Source organism: Acipenser ruthenus, chromosome 31 (assembly GCF_902713425.1).
Source record: "Acipenser ruthenus chromosome 31, fAciRut3.2 maternal haplotype, whole genome shotgun sequence".
NCBI classification, from domain to species: domain Eukaryota; kingdom Metazoa; phylum Chordata; class Actinopteri; order Acipenseriformes; family Acipenseridae; genus Acipenser; species Acipenser ruthenus.
The window spans coordinates 12,268,796-12,285,552 of NC_081219.1; the positions used below are offsets into that span (position 1 = coordinate 12,268,796).

The following is a 16,757-nucleotide window of genomic DNA, read 5'->3' on the forward strand; positions in this document are numbered from 1 at the left end:
TTCAGCAATTCTATTTGATCTGCGTTCAACTGCGCTGCATTTTTCACAATTAAATAAAGTGTAATGCTGAGGATACACTAATGAAGCTGCAGAATAAATGTTTTAAAGTATTGAGTCCGTTGAGCATAGGGATTAACTGTACTTGCTGTGAATGAGGTTTATGTTGGACTTGGAACCATTCCGAATTTGGTATTCTAGCAAGTAAAGGATATGCAGGTATATTAGATACAAGAGCACAGGCACTCAGGGTAAGCCATCAATCATTGTATTCTAATCCCTCAACGTCCATTTTAATTGCAGACAGACCCCAGTGATGGGAGGTGGGTAGTGCATGATCACGTACAGCCTAATATTACCGCAGACGTCAAACCTTGACTGTGTACTCGCTCTTTGGATAGCAATGAACTAACCATATAAATCCTCAAGGGTTCGGATAGCTAGCATTGTAGTTGACTTGTCATCAAGCCACAGTCCTGTCTGTGGATGTATTCTTAATGCAAATTGTTGCCGCTTGACTCAGCCTGTAACTGTAGCGGCCGCTCTGAAGACTGTCACTTCGATGCTGAGCTGTACCGGGGCACAGGGCACGGAGGCCACTGTGTGAACTGCAGGGACGGCACGGCTGGACCCAACTGTGAGAGGTGCAAAGAAAACTTCCACCGAAGCAGCCCGAAGGACGCCTGTCTCCCTTGCAATTGCAGTGTGGTCGGTGAGTGATACACAAGTAGGACTCAGGTCATAAGAGCTCATTGGAAGTCCATAATCGACACCAAATGAGTCAGCCCAGTCTGGAACTAAAGTGACTAAATTGACGCTACCAAAGGCTGTGTAAACTTGTGAAATCACTTTTAGTGCCATACATCTAGTAGTTCATATCAACCTTTTTTTAGGTACGTACTGCATACAGTATATACTGTGCCTATTAGCATATGTTTGCACATAGCGCATAGACGGAGGCTGGGCACGAACCAGCGACCCTGTGCAAAGCAAACGGGCATCTTAACCACAATGCAAAGGAGCCGGGCTCCTCTGCATTCGTGCTCTAAGGGCTTTTCACCTCATCTCATCTGACCGCACTCTGCATTGTCTTTAAGAAGTATTTATTGGCAGCTATTCAATATAACCATTCAATGGCGTGTTCAGAAGATCTGTCCTCCATCACCTTTCCAATTGTGGACCAATCAAGGGCAATTAGTGCAGAGTATTTTAAAAGCAGATTGGAACAAACTTGATGCGCCAGTACAACAGTAAACATGTCAGCACCACGGATGAGAGGAAACTGGCTTTTAAAACACTCAATGCGAACATTAATTGCCAGTGATTGTAACTCAATTGGAAACGTGAGGGAGGACAGCTTTTTTTCTTTTGAAATCAACACATTAATGAATGGATAGATGGGTGGGGTACATGGAAAGTAATATAATATATTTGTGCAAGCTCTAGTTTAAAAGTGAGAAACTATGATTGAGGGGGCAGCTGTATGTGGGCAGTGTATGCTGCTAGAATGTTTTATTGCTTGAGAAAGGGGCAATAAAATGAACAGAACTGACCTGGTGCAAGTAAGAGTTGTCAGGTCAAAATGTTGCTGACACTCAGAGATAAGCCAGCAACTAAGCTTTGCACGCCAGGGGTATAAAAACTGTATAAAACAGCAGCACTAGGAGGTGCATTTGAGAAGCATCAAGATCCTCCATGAACACACACCAGCACCGTGTCTGATGCTTCTTCCACAAACTGGTAATTGATATCACTGCTTGACTTCTGTTAATAACTAGCGGCCTCGTTGTGTCTAATGGTAATGATTAAGCTGTAAATGTTTTGATTTGTTAAATGCATCTTAAATCCTTGTTGTGTGATCTTCTTCACATAGAGAAATGTGACATTAATTTTCCCAAATCCTCTGTAAATAACAAAAGACAAACGTGCCCTCCCGCCTGTCCAGGGTCATCAACTCTGCAGTGCGGAGGTGACGGGAACTGCATCTGCAAGCTAAGTGTAACTGGGGAGAAATGTGACAGCTGTCAGCCGGGATACCACTCACTCACTGAGGGTGGCTGCAGGTAATAACAGCACAGACCACACTGGAGTGTACTTGATGGAAGATGAACTTTCTGCTAGGGACTGTGACGGTTATTAAACAAGTTCGTCCAGAGACAGAGACTTGCTTATCAAGCAATCACGATAAATTGTCAAGTCAGACGTTATCTCATTTGGTTGCCCATGTGTAATTGCGGAACGGATTCTATCAAGGAATTTCCCCTGTAAAGCTGAGGGAACAGAAAGCCACTTTTTCAGTGGCTTGAAACCTGGTTCCAGGAAACCGGGAGGCCTAGTTTGAGGCAACTTTGCTGTATCAAACTCCAAGTCTCCCCTAGTGTGGCGTGCAGTGGCCTGAAACCCAGTCTCCTAAAACCAAGCCCCAAATTGCATTATTTCCCTCATCTACAACTATCATCACGGTCTTGTACCCAGACACTAGCTGGCCTGGACATTTCCATCTCTTCTTATTGAAGAGGAACTCTACAGTGTTGCCAAGGCCCAAACCTCACTATATTAAACCAGTTGTTTCCCATCCCTAGGCCTTGTGCGTGTCACCCAGCTGGCAGTGTGGGGTTATGTAACCCCCTGAATGGACAGTGCAGCTGCAAGGAAAACGTGGAAGGATATCAGTGTGACAGGTGACTTTTAAAACACCCCATTAGAGTACAGTATGTACAAGCAGTGTTTTAGAATGGAGAGCCAGGGCAGCGACTTCAGGAAATACCAGAAATAATTGCATTTCTAAATTGATCCTTCACATGCCTTACTGCACATTATTTACAATTTAGTGTCTTGTCACTGGTAGCCTTTGCATTGAATGGAATTAGAGTAAGGATCCCAGGGCTAGTGCTTGATTTCAGGTTAGAAAACTTGTGGATGTATCATCTGTGAATATATTTTATAGCATTTCCGATCTACAATTGTATAATGGATTTGAAAATGTTGAAAATCTCTGTAGAAAAATCAGTATCAGTAACAGTAGTATACAAATGCAAACTTTGCATTCTATAATTCCCTGTTAGTTGTTATTACCGGCACTAACGAGATGTATTGGTTCAGGTGCAAGCCTGGTACTTTTAATCTAGATTCTCTGAATCCTGCTGGCTGTACCAGTTGTTTCTGCTATGGTCACTCCGCAGCTTGTACCTCAGCAGTGCAATACTCTGCATTCAGCATCACCTCAGACTTCACAGAGGGTAAGGGCATAGAGCCGTTGTGCAATTAGCTATGCTAAGGCTTGGCATGTAACTAGTGGAAGATTTAGCAGGGTGCATTATCTATTGTTTTTTTTGTTGTTTTTTTTTCAATGATGAAAACCCTTTATAAAAGATTACCACAGTAAATGTGCTGTAAGTTTACTGCACTTTTTCCAATGCATTATATTATGGTTCTTAATGCTTTACCATATTTGTGTGCTTTAGTGCACTGTGCTATCACTGCTACTGGTGCATTGCAGTAAACAGTTATTATTATTATTATTATTATTATTATTATTATTATTATTATTATTATTATTATTATTATTATTATTATTGTTGTTGTTTTTCTAGATCTGGATGGCTGGGTAGGGGAGTTCTCAGATGGGTCTGAATCCCTATTGATTTGGAAGGAGGGAGAGGTCTATTTGCTTCCATACACTGATGAAGATTCTGGCTTCTTTAAAGCACCAGGTAAGTCTGTGACTGGAAAGTGTGATATGACTGTACAAACATTACAGTAATACTTGCCAACTATAAAACGCATCCTGACATGTTTTAGCTTTAGCTTTAAGGATGAAGTGATTCTACCCATATTACAGGTTTATTTAACCTGGAGACACTGTGTAACCTTCCTAATGCCTCAGTAAAGACTACATAACATTGTAGAACTATGTGCCAAATCCTTCAGCATCACTATGAAAACTTCCATGTAAGCATTCGCAACATGCTACCAACCAAATGTGTCATAACTGTCAACATTTTAAGGGTATATCTGTGACTTCGAGACATAATTTTTTCAGTAATTATTGGTATAATTAGAATGATATCATTTCATAAGCCTACAGTGAGAAATGATATGTCAACACATTTCACAGAAATGTTATGAATGCTTCTCTGCATGTTTTGTTGGTTTTCAAAGTGATTCCCAATGATTATGCACATCGTTATACAATGTTATGAAGGATGTAGGGAGGTGTTATGAATGCTACATAATGTCCAGTTCAAATAAAGCTTTACTGTGTTGCGCATCCTGCTTTATTTCTGGAGCAAAGCAAATACAGCCAACTGGCTTTCTGACTCTGCAGTGAAAGCAGTGGACCCTTGAGTAGAGCTTCTTCCTGCAGAGATCAATAGGAACGTACCTTACATTAGCCGACTGACTGCACCCATTTCCTTTGGAGGGTTTGTGTGCATTTAAAAACTCCTTTCCTGGAAGAATCTCCATGAATTTTGAAAGACTTAAATAGCTGATATAAATTATTAATATCTGGGATTGGACCTTTTTGATATTTGGAAAAAAATAAAAAGATGGAATTGCTAAGTTCATAGTCTTGGTTCTGTCCTCATTTGGACTGGATTGGCTGAGATGAGAAAAGCACACCTCAAAACCAGTATCTGGGGCTCCCCTGGTAAAAGCACGGTCATGTGGCGTGCACAGTGAGCCATACTGTTGGGTGCGCAGGTTCATGTCTTGCCTTTGCGAAGTCATCGGTCTTTTCTGGGGATTCCAGAGGGAGCGTTGCATTGGCTCTGGTGCTCCCTTGGGTTAGAGAGGCAAAACCAGCAGGGACTGTTTCTCCTCATCACACTACAGCGAACCCTGCTGGCCAGGCACCTGGTGAGCTCAGGCCATTAGCTACCTGACATCCGTTCTTTAGTTCCTGGGTGTAAAAGAGGAAACTGGCTCGGTTGTGGGATCGGAGGAGGCCAACTGGACCTTCAGTTCTCCTGAGCTGTGTGGGGAATTGCTACGGTGAGGGGAAAAATAAACGGCCATTCTAAAATATAAAAGAAAAAATGTCCATACATCAGTCAGTTTAGTGTTCCTCTGAAAATATATGGAGGATTTCCTCTTTACTCAATATATGTGCAGAATATTATAGGGAGAAACAAAAATTGTTCCTATTATTATTTATAGCATATTAAAAGCTAATGGGATATATTTACTTTGCTTCTGTGCAGTACTGGCATCGGTTGTTTCTAAAGAAAAACATTTTAATAACTAGATTTTTCTTAGAGCTCTGAATGATCATGAAAGGTCCTTCATAAAACTCTTAGGTACAAACATTACTATAGTAGAATAACAGGGGGTTAGAATGAAGGTGGCTCCTATCAGTGGGTCTATGCTTAAAGAGAAAGTCGCTTCACATACTATTTGAGTTGCTTCTTTACATTTCCTTTGCTATTTTCTGGGTGCTGTTCCTCCACTTTTGTGTTCTAATGGTTCTCAAAAATCTTAGAAGTCTTCGTGCTTACTTTGAGTGCCAGAACATACTTACTCATTCCATTCAAATCATGTGATCATGTGACTGTTCAGCTCTGGTAGCAGGGTTGAATGGTTACATCATCTTGTGATTTGAATGGAATGCAGAAGTCTCTTTAGCCCCTGGTGTTTAGGATTCTCCAGACAAGCTCAAAGCAAGTTCAAAGCCTGGTAAAGGCAGATTTAGAGAAAAAAATATAATAACCTTGTATTAGAGAAGCAAAAGCTAGACTCAGAATGATAGCACACATCATAAAACAGTCTGGGAAATGTAAATAAAAGACTTTCAAAGCTATTTTCTTTTTAATGTGCTGTTAAATACTTAAACTTATAAACCAGTAACCGAAATTCACCTTGGCACTTATTGTAAAACATCACCAGTTTAGTCTATATACTGCATTAACTGAAATGCATTGTCTTATACAAGATGTGTTACAAAGAATCAGCCAGCACTAATCCTTTCTCGCACGGCTGCAGTTGCTTTAATTTATTTATGTATATTATTCAAAATGGATTTAACCAAAAGTAGAAGCAAACAAACCTTAAAGCAAGCTGAATTCCAGCAGGGAGGGTTCTGGAGTTATAGTACCCAACCCATCTGGGCCTCTGACTCACAGTGTGACCTGGGGGTCAGCTATTTGACCTTCTTGTCTCTTTGTACCCCCGGCTAGCAGGATCCCACACACACACGTTTACCATACCGAGACCTCGTATTGACCTTGCATTTCTAACTCGGAGCAAAAAACAAAGAGGGAAAACTCCCTATAGGTTGTTTGTTCTGTTTTTTTTTTCTTTTTTCTTTTTTTTTTTTTTTTGTTCTCGCGCAAAATATATCTTTTAGAAAAAGAGCAGAAGCAACTTGAGGATATTTGATGCCAAAGTCCTCCGTTTGTTGGTGTGTTTGACCTCACCCTCCTTCCACACCAATGGGGATTCACACGAGCACACACATGCTGGAAAGATGGTCTGCGTACCTGGAGGATATTATGAGGAAATGCATTATTCATGTAACAGTTGCCAATAATTCAAAAGTAATTGCAAATTATCCAACACATGATTTTCTGTTGAATTTACGTATGTATATAATTCATATGGTATGCAGCAATCCTAAATTCAGCATTGATTCAAAGAAATTCAATTTGAACTCAACTAAAAAAAAAAAAACAGTTAATAAAACTCTGGCCATGTGTTACATTGAAGTGTCACGTCTATAGATTTTATAACAATACATGTGATGATTTGAATTAACTTGAAGTACTTTTTAGAAATCAAGAAACTTTTTTGCAGTGGTTTAATTTTTGGCTGCCATCACAGAATCATCATGTTCAGTCTTTCGACTTAGCTGGCAGCAAGGTGCACCTAATAGAAGGTACTGGATGCACCCAGTTATTCACACCCAAGCAGTTTCCCCCGAGCTACAGACAGTAGCTGCACAGACAATCCACGAGGTAAATAATTCATATTTAAGCTGTTAATCAGGTAGCACAAGATTCTCAATTGAAGAAAACACTTCATAGATGACTGTTCTGCTTGTTCTGCATGCTTTGAATTTTAGTTTGTAAAATAGACGTTTTAATAAACGATCACAGGCACGATCAACAATGTTTTCACTAAAAGCAATGAAATAAATTAAATGAAATGCGTTGCCCAAAGTGTTCAAAGATACAGGGAAGAGTTTTGAACACATGAGCAGGTTTCATGGGTCTCTGCACAGCTTTAATGAGTTAAAGCAAGCAGAGCCATGATGTTTACCACAGCGCTGTTCCTCACAGAAGCACCAAGGTAGATGAATGATCCCTTGCCAAGGCTGGTGGACCTGAGCAGGGTTTTAAGAAGCACATCTGAAAGAATGGGAGTCGGCGGATCCGAGCGGGATAGAATTCAAATCACGATTTAAAAGCTGTTCTTGTAGAGGAGGATGGATTTGTTTCGTCTACTCAAGGGGAGCGATATCGAACAGCTACTAAAGCTCGCAATGGTGCGTGTTATGTGGAGCCCGGTGATAAATACAAGGTTGGAAATCTTAAAGACCTGGGAGGGTTTTTTTTGGGGGTTTTTTTTTTAAGAAGCCTATAATAAAAACAAATCATCTGCCAAGAATTTAATACAGTATAGACGATGCCTTTGTGTCATATTAGAACACATTGAGATAATTTAAATATATAAATATTTATTTCTATAGAGTTAATTTGCGATATTCTATTAATTGGATAAATACTGTATAGTTTTAATGAGACTCTGACAGACTCGCTGAATCCTCTACTGATGCAATTTGCAGCTGTTATTTTCTGCACTGGTAGTTCTTTGCTTCCTGGCTTGCAACTGTAAAATTCTGAACATTATATGGCAGCTGCTTCAACATGCATTCTTCCCATTTGAAAGCATATCAACCAAGGTTATGACAATCTCTCATTAGCATCAGCAGCATTAGCACTGGGATTCCAGAATCTTCAAGAAGCCTGGTTCCGAACCATTTCCTCCGCAGGAGGTCACATGGCTTGATTGCAGCTAGATCACTGGAGTGAAGCTGACCTACAGCGCAGGATGAGATGCCACACCAGGAAGCTGCATCAGTTTCCACTTCTATAGCGTTGTCTTTGAGAGAGCTGCATATTACACATGGAATTACAAAATACAAGCAAAGGACCAAAAGATCTTCAATAGAAGAAACGGGACCCATTGCTGGTGCTAAAGGGGTGCTTGATCAGCACCCCTTTAATGCAACATTATTGGCTGTTAGTTGACCCACCGACTTGGAATACTTGTATTGTTGATCTGGTAGTTGTCAGTCTGTTAGTTAACTTATATTGGATTGGTTCCAGTTTGTATAATTGTCATGTATTGAGCTGTCTTAAGTCATTGCACAGTACCGGTTCATTTTAATCATCCATCCACTTTCAACCATAGCCCTGTCTACTCACTCTCTCTCTCTCTCTCTCTCTCTCTCTCTCTCTCTCTCTCTCTCTCTCTCTCTCTCTCTCTCTCTCTCTCTCTCTCTCTCTCTCTCTCTCTCTCTCTCTCTCTCTCTCTCTCTCTCTCTCTCTCTCTCTCTCTCTCTCTCTCTCTCTCTCTCTCCTGTATATATACATACAGTATATAGACAGAGTAAGTGGGGCTTAAGAGTTATAAGGTTGTCATATGATTTGAATGATGTGAGGAAGACTGCCTGTCCCACAGGGTTCTCCAGACATCTGAAGATACTCACTCTTTAAAATGTACTGTAGATAAAATAAGAATAAAGATAGAAAACAGCAGCAGAAAATAAAAATGAAAAAAATGATAGTAATAACAAGGATAAAGGCAGCCATAAAGTTCACTCAATATGTAAAAAAAAAGCAACATTAAAAACTGATTCATTGTTCTTTAGACACATTTTAAGCACAGACAGGGACATCTTTAGGGGGCTAATGCGTTTTGTCATTAAAGTAAGCTTAAATGCATAAATAATAATTAAATAGAACCCAAATGTTCATGATATATATATTCATTTTATTATCATAATGAGCAAATCTCCATCAAAATAATATTACAGCGATGGCATTGCCAAGGGAGATTCGAGTAACACAGTAAATAATGCACACATATTGATCTCAGCAGACACTTAAAGGACCTCCTGGTATCTGGAATTGTATTTCCAAGCTATTTTTTGTAGAATCACTATGGAATACCGTCTCCTTAGGAGAAGGTTCTTATTATTCAGCCTATGGGCAAATCATTGCAAACAGTCCTACAAAGACTTCAAGGGTAAAATGGCTTGCAGCAGTGAAGCATTCTTAATTGCTTGTGCTCTTGTTTCAGGGAAGTTTTTGGGGGACAAACTCCTCAGCTACGGACAGCCCCTCTCTCTGACGTTCAAAGGAGAAAGCGAGGAGCTCCTGCCTTCCTTTGTGACGCTGATAATCGAAGGTTCGGGGATGAGAATGTCAGCACGTCTTTTCCCGCAGAATAAAACTGTGACAGACTCCCATCCCCAACAGACATTTGTATTCAGGTAATACCCTTCAATGCCTTTGAATATCACATGACTCTGTGTTCACTGGGACAGTTTTGGACAGTTCAGGCTTTTTAATTCACGCCCCAATGTATTCTGGTAAGTGTAGTCCTGCTTAAACAAGTGAAAGGTATCTGAGACAGGTAAACTGTACCAGAATGCATTGCGATGTGAGCCTGAACTGTCCCAAACTGTTCGAGTGAACGTGGAGTCATATGGTAACCCTGCCTTTGAATGGCAGCTGTACTCCAGAACAAAGCAAAAACGCAATTGATCTGCAGAGAGTTAAGAAAAGAACAGTGATGGTCTGCACCAGAACCTGTGAACAACACTGGCAACATGACATTGCAAAAGCAACAGGGACACGCATAGGCTAGAATGGAGCTGCCAATATGCTTGTTAGTTGTCTTTAAAAGGGGTACAGCTGTGCAGGTCTCACACAAGCTGTTCTCAAAGAAAAAAAGCATTTTATACTAACCCATTTGCCTGCTGTACTTGCACTTCCTACCCGGAAAGTAAAATTCTCCCCGCCCTCTTCCCCATCATTAACCAATCAGCTGGTTTACGTGATGACTGACACGCTTAGCAGCCAGTGACCTGCTTTAACATATGAAATGACAAAGGAAGGGCAGCAGACTACCTGAACGTAGCCACGCAAGCTTTCTTTAATCAAGGTAGCAGTTTTTTGGTTTATTTGGTTTGGTATTTCAATACTGCAGATGAAATCTCCATAGCTAATGGAAATACAAGGCAGGTTATTTAATTAGCTACTGAATAACCTTTTAACACGTATGTGAAGACTACATCAGGTTTTTTTTTTTTCATGGTGTCATTAATTCCACAGCTAGCAATTCATGGCAAGCCTAATTAATATATTTTGACCTCTAAGAAGACTGTCTTCCAGTCTGCAGATGTAAAACTGAAGGTACTTCCACATAATTACAATGTGTTACAATGTACTTAATGTGCAAATCTTTTTTCAAGATATAACCTAATCCCAAACCCTAACCCTTTTTCTAAAACAAATGTGCAGTTACATATATTGTGCAAAAAGATTTACACGTTAAGTACATTGTAACTATGCATGAAAACATTGTGATTATGTGCAAGCACACATGTATTTACTAAGTAATCACTATGTAGATACACAGCAATCAGAGACACTAAATATGCATGGCAGGCTAAATCAGTGTGGTCTTGATTCAAGTTTTAAAGTGTAAGTCATACTACATATTCTATTCCAGAAAAGGCATTTATGGACCTACCGTACTGCATAAAGAAATCATCCAACTCTGCCTACAAGTAGACAGTATCTACCCTAATTATAAGGTTCAAGTAATTACGTCTCAGGTCTTCGTAGGGTTCTGGTTTTCATAAATGAGAACTATTACTGAACAATAGGGGGTCACTTGCTCTCTGAAAAGTGCAGTTCAGCATTTCACACTGAGAAAGACTGTAAAAACAGTGAACAAAAGGTGATTTATTCAGCCTGTCATTTAAGTGGTGCAGCGAGGGCATAGTAAAACTTAATAGTCCTTATTGGAAGATCTCCTGAAGGAGTTCTCAATGATTACAGAGTTCAGGGTAATAAAATAGCAATACAAGCACCCAATTATTTCATATGAGCTTTAGCTCATATGAAATAGTTAAATACTGTTTTTTTTTAGTTTGTTTTTGTTACAAAATTCGCCAAAACATTATTTACATTTTTTGTTTTAAAACTCATGTCTGAAAGTTGCATAGGGTGAAAATGATTAAAGGGCACTATTAAGCTTAAGCAGTTATTTAAAGAGGGTTTTTTTTCAGTTTTAAAGTTAGATTTTCAAGAATATATCATATTTGTGACTGTTATTGAATTGTTGAATAAAATAATGCCATACCATTGAAGAGTAGCACTGTGGACAATAGAGGCCCTTACTCCTGAGTAAAATAACTCTTTCATTATAGTGTGTGGGTCTGGCTACTTCAGAATTTTGATTGACACATTCTCTTTCTGAGATGTGTATCGTTTGAACGCCACGCTCTCATTAGAAATGCATTGGTAGCTCCGTAGCATTTTAAACGCAGCTGTGTCAATGTCTTTTTCAGGCTTCACGAGGGACAGGCAGGCCAGCAGGTCCCTTTGTCATCCTTTGAGTTTCATCGACTTCTCTCCAACCTCACTGCCATTAAAATAAGCAACGCTGGGGGCCACAGCTGTGAGTTGAGTGAAGTTCTGCAGAGCAACCACAAATTCATTCACCCTCTGCTGTGTGTGTTTGAGGGTCTTATTTACAAACTAAGTCATGAGACTAAGGATGGTGGGGGAGGAGGGTTCTATACTATTTTCTACAGGCAGCAGTGGTGTAGCCAGAACTCACATAATAGGCAAGCTAAGTCACATGACTCACATCCTTGCACAACTGTTATAGTGAAGTTAAGCTGTATTTTAAATATTTCTTGCATGAAAGGGTTAAAAAGCTAATTCATTGTTTTTCCACTTAAAAAAAAAAGTATTCTGCACAAGGGAAGCCCAGGACGCTACCATCTGCACGATTCAAAGGCAGTAACAACCTGCGAAAACGGGTCCAACGTCTTCACACCGCATGTGCCTCTGCTCTTCAGGTTGATAGCGGAGGATAGTCACGCGCTGGCCTGTCAAACCGGATTAATCCGTCTGTGATGGATTTAAATCCAGAGGCTGAAAATCATTTCCATCTGATGGCTACAAAAGATCAAAAGTGACTCTAGAATGGTCCTGAATGAAAGTGCATTGATAATGTAATAGCAAGGACATCCCGTTTCCTGTCTCTTAAAGAGAGAGCAGCACAAATAACTACTATAGTTTACCCTATATAGCATACAATAATTATACTGGTAACACTTCACATGAAGTGTCTCTAATTACTGTGCATTTTCATAGTAGTTACTTAGTAAATACAAGTGTACTTACACTTAAATACAATGTTATTATGCATCGTTACAATGTACTTAATGTGTAAATCTTTTTGCACAATTTATTTTTAACCCTAACCCTTTTCCGATACACATTAAGTATATTTTAACATTGCATAATAACATTGTAATTATGTGTAAGTATACATGTATTTGTAAACACACAGTAATTAGAGAGTTCTTATTTGTGTACACTGTGACAAAGCTTGTTTGGGGGATCAAAGAAAATAGAATAGCTCCCAGCCGTGGAGCAGCTGTCCTGGGTGTTCTTTGCTGCGTTCCCCAGCGCAGGACCGTGTTTAGTTTCTTCTTTCTTCTTGTGCTTGCACATGTGTTTGCTGTCTGTCTGCACAGTGATGTCAGTAATCATGTGTTTAGTCCAACTGCATTCACTTTGTTTATTGCATGCGATGCACAGGCCCGCCATACAGCAAAACGTGTTGAAATAGAAAGTGGCCATATGGAGCATTTCCAGTTAATAAACCATTTGATCTGCACATATGGGCGTCCGACAGCACCCCCAGTGGGCAATTGTGTTTATTGCATTATTGTGCTGATCAGTACCAAAATTCCACGGTCTACACAGGCTAGATAATCCACATCATGTGTGGCTGTACAACAACCTGCACGTTGTACATGTTAATTCGAAAAACAGATCCAAACCTCCTGTGAACCCTGTAACAAATGACAAGGCAATGTGCACTACAATAGGAATGTAATGCACTAGAGGGCAATGGCAGGTGAGATCCGTCTCGATTCTGGCTGCTAATTCTTGTGGCCAGACACAGGCTTGTCACTTGTTTGTACTTTTAAAGTTCAGACAAACCACGAATGATAAGCAAGGGCCCGACGTCTTCCAGACATTCTTCAAAATCAGAAATGTAAGAAGCAACTGATATAACCAGCCTTTGTAATAAAGGCTGATCACACAGGCAAATAACTGGGATTATTTACTCTAAACATGCTTCTTCATCCAGTAAACCAATAAATACAGTAATCTGTCGCATATCCAACTGCGGTGGGAGCAGAGTAAGGGCGGATTATGTAAAAAGTCGGAATGAATGAATCCTGTTTTAAATACCATTATACACAGCTGTAACAATTACTGTATTCACACAATTATTGTTTTGAAATTCAGCTTTTATTAGGGAGCTCCCCTAAATCCTTTGTTTGGAAGGATACAGGGTATTAATGCTTGTGACAGGGTAGCCGTCTGCCGTGTGGGTGTGTGCATTCGCTGCTGAGTGACAGGTAGGAGATTGAGATAAACCAAGCATTGGAATTATGTATTTCCTCTTTCTGCATGTAGCTATCTTTGTTGAACGGGGTTAGATCCCAGCAGGTAGCAATATTGTTTTAAGTATTGTAGATTACTGTGGAGATGATGAGATTCGGATGGAGTACAGTCTGCTCGTCATGTCCCGGTATGTGTTTTCTCCCACAGATACAGCCCAGCTGTCGGAGGTTACCCTCGTGTCTGCAGCCCCAGGACTGGAGCCTCCTGCCCCCTGGGTGGAGGAGTGCATTTGCCCCCAGGGGTACGTGGGGCAGTTCTGCGAGTTCTGTGCCCCAGGGTATAAACGAGAGACCCCCAGCGGCGGACCCTTCACTCGGTGTGTGCCTTGCACCTGCAACCAGCATGGGGTGTGCGATGGAGAGACAGGTTCATAAACCTCTTCTGCTTGTTTTGTTCTTCTGGTTTGTTTTAAATGCATTGTTATTAAAAACAAAACAAAACCCGCCCCTAAAACCCACAGGGACCTTACTACAGGGTATCTGAGTTCATAGTAATATTAGAATTTTTTTTTTTAAGAAAGGTCAAAACTTGAAAAGTCACCATGCAGTGCAGGGTAAGTTCGTACACGAGAAGTATACCTTTTAATAGGGTCAGCTGAATATGTATACAGTTTCTATACAGCCATCTGGAAATGAGAATGTTCTTCAGGAGAAGCTGTTCTGTAAGCTGATGATGTCTGGCGCATGTCCTTCACACATGCATGCAAGGTACTGTACGTGCTGTCCAATCATTTAAAACATCCCAGCCATAAAATCAGGAACAGAATGTGGATCTCAGAAAAACCTGTTTACCACTGACGACAAAAAAAACAAATTATCATCAAAGAAGCCAGACTGCGAACAAACAAAATATCATTCATCTTGAAAAGAAATGGAACATCTAGCACCCCTTTAGCGCATTATCACTAACTGATGTGTTGTGATGCTGTCAGGTGGCAGTAATGCACTCACATCTGCTCCTATGGCAGTAATGCACTCACATCTGCTGCTTTGAAGTGCTCGCGACTCGAGTCTGAACTGTGTTCATTTGACGCCTTTGTGAGGATTTCTTTCTCTTTAATGAGCTATGTAACCCACAAACTACAGCAACAGACGCAGGGAAGGGTCTGTATTTTGTATGCATTTTTAGATGACACCAAGGTTTAAAACAGGTGAACCGTGCATCAGAGTCCTGTGCGGGTCCGATTATTACGACCCACTTCCTACCTGGACCTGCTACTACAGGACCCTGACCCAAACCCGCAACCCGCTGCAGCACCGTCTTCTTACTCGCGACCCGACCTGCTTTAATAAGACCTGCAACCCAACCCGAACCTGCAAGTGTTTGTCCTTTACCTACTGCCTGTGCCAACTGACTCTCTCACGCTCTCTGTAATCTGATTACTTTTTTTAGTAACTTGTAGTTACATTAAAAAAAAAATATTAATTTATGGCTAATGCATAGCATGGAAATCAGAAAGCGCTTCAGCACTGCAAGTCAAACCTTACATGTCACGTGAACGCGCTTTTTATATCCTCTTTAAGTTGTATAACTTGATTTCATTGTGTGTGGCGCCAGCTGGTGGCAGAATATCTCTCTCAAAGAGATAGTTGCAGACAGCTTTGGTTTGTATGTGGAGAGCCGTGTGGTCATTGTCCGTATAAAACAATTTCCGAGCTGGTTTTCAAATCAGGGATAGTTTATTAGGTTTATAAATGTTTTAAAAGCAGCAGGCGTTTTGTGGTTAAGCTTGTTAGGAAACACCATCTCAGGACGGCTCTTTCCCTGATATGCTTCCTCTTCACAGCCCTCATTCCGCACAGCCCTGCAACACTGTGTCAGTGGAAAGCACTGAGGTGGAGTGCTCTGTCCTCAATCCCACAAGCTGTGGATTTACTGGATAGTCAACCAGTTCCTGTTCAGCGCTTCCTTGTGTTACGATTCCACAATTGACTAGTTACACTGTAAGGATGTTATTTCATTGCCCTCAATATATTCATGGTCCATGAGAAGGAAGGTGAATGTTTCTTAGAGGAACCCTCTCTTTGTTACTCCTTTACTTCTTTCTATATGTTTATGTTTGAAACCCGCAGTCACTTGCTCCAGGGTCTCACTATAAAAAAAAAAGAAACTGCATGACGTCTCTGTGGGAGACATTCTGGATCCATCTTCAAAAATAAATAAAAAGACCTACAAAAAAACAAGCAACTGTCTGCAGCCCTTCGGGGTGGCGTTCCCAGAAGTCTTTAGACTGTCAAAACATTCTCCTGGAAACCCCAGCACCAGCCTACATTCAGGGTGGCAGTTATTCTCTTTTGAGTTGACTCTCCGTTTGATCAGAATCTTCAATTCCTTTTCCGCATCAGAAAGGGGTGGTTTTCTGAAACTCTGTTCCCCAATGAAACAGCTTTTATTTTCTTTGCATTTTCTCAGAGAAATTGCTTAAGGCGCTGTTATTTTTCCCATGCCTTACGTCGCCAGAAACCACTTAACAAAGACCATAGGGTCCTTCCCAGGAGGAAATGAAAGATATTCCCAGTTCAAGATGTATCGTGATCATCTTGAACAGGGAATGTAGAGTCCCCCAGCACTACGAGCATTGACTCAAGGTGAATGTTAAGTCTAAATTAGTTTAGACTTGATTACTTGATTAAACCCTTCAAATTGTACACAAAATCAATGAACAAAGGACGTCTAAAGCTGTTTAAAAACTAAAAAACCAAGTGCAACCAAATGAGAGCTACCTACTTTAATTATTCTCAGAAGTGAAGTGCTGTGATGACTTTGTGCACACTGCCACCTGCTGGCAACGCGTGTTAGGAGAAAAAACAACTGATAGACAACTAATGGAGCTTATCCTTTTCCCAGAGATGGTAGGTCATTGATATCGGTACATTACAATAATACTGCATTCACTTTTATCAGTAGAAACTCATGACCACGAGGGGTCAATTAGGGAGATGTTTATAAACGTTTTGCCCAACATGAAAAAGAGTTCTATCGGTCAAAAATCTTATGAAATGCTAGTTAAATACTGGTATGCCCAGGTTTGGG

General features: G+C 40.5%; 1 protein-coding gene across 1 annotated transcript in view; it reads left to right on the forward strand.

The window, feature by feature from the left end:
• LOC117396893 (laminin subunit gamma-3-like) overlaps positions 1–16,757 on the forward strand; it is a 38,397-nt gene that overhangs the window by 11,650 nt on the left and 9,990 nt on the right. The window contains exons 5-12 of the mRNA XM_059005281.1: positions 521–709; positions 1,943–2,060; positions 2,580–2,678; positions 3,100–3,236; positions 3,591–3,710; positions 9,301–9,493; positions 11,582–11,691; positions 13,872–14,090. Of these exons, the coding sequence (XP_058861264.1) occupies positions 521–709; positions 1,943–2,060; positions 2,580–2,678; positions 3,100–3,236; positions 3,591–3,710; positions 9,301–9,493; positions 11,582–11,691; positions 13,872–14,090 (1,185 nt within the window). The remainder of the gene's footprint in view (positions 1–520; positions 710–1,942; positions 2,061–2,579; positions 2,679–3,099; positions 3,237–3,590; positions 3,711–9,300; positions 9,494–11,581; positions 11,692–13,871; positions 14,091–16,757) is intronic.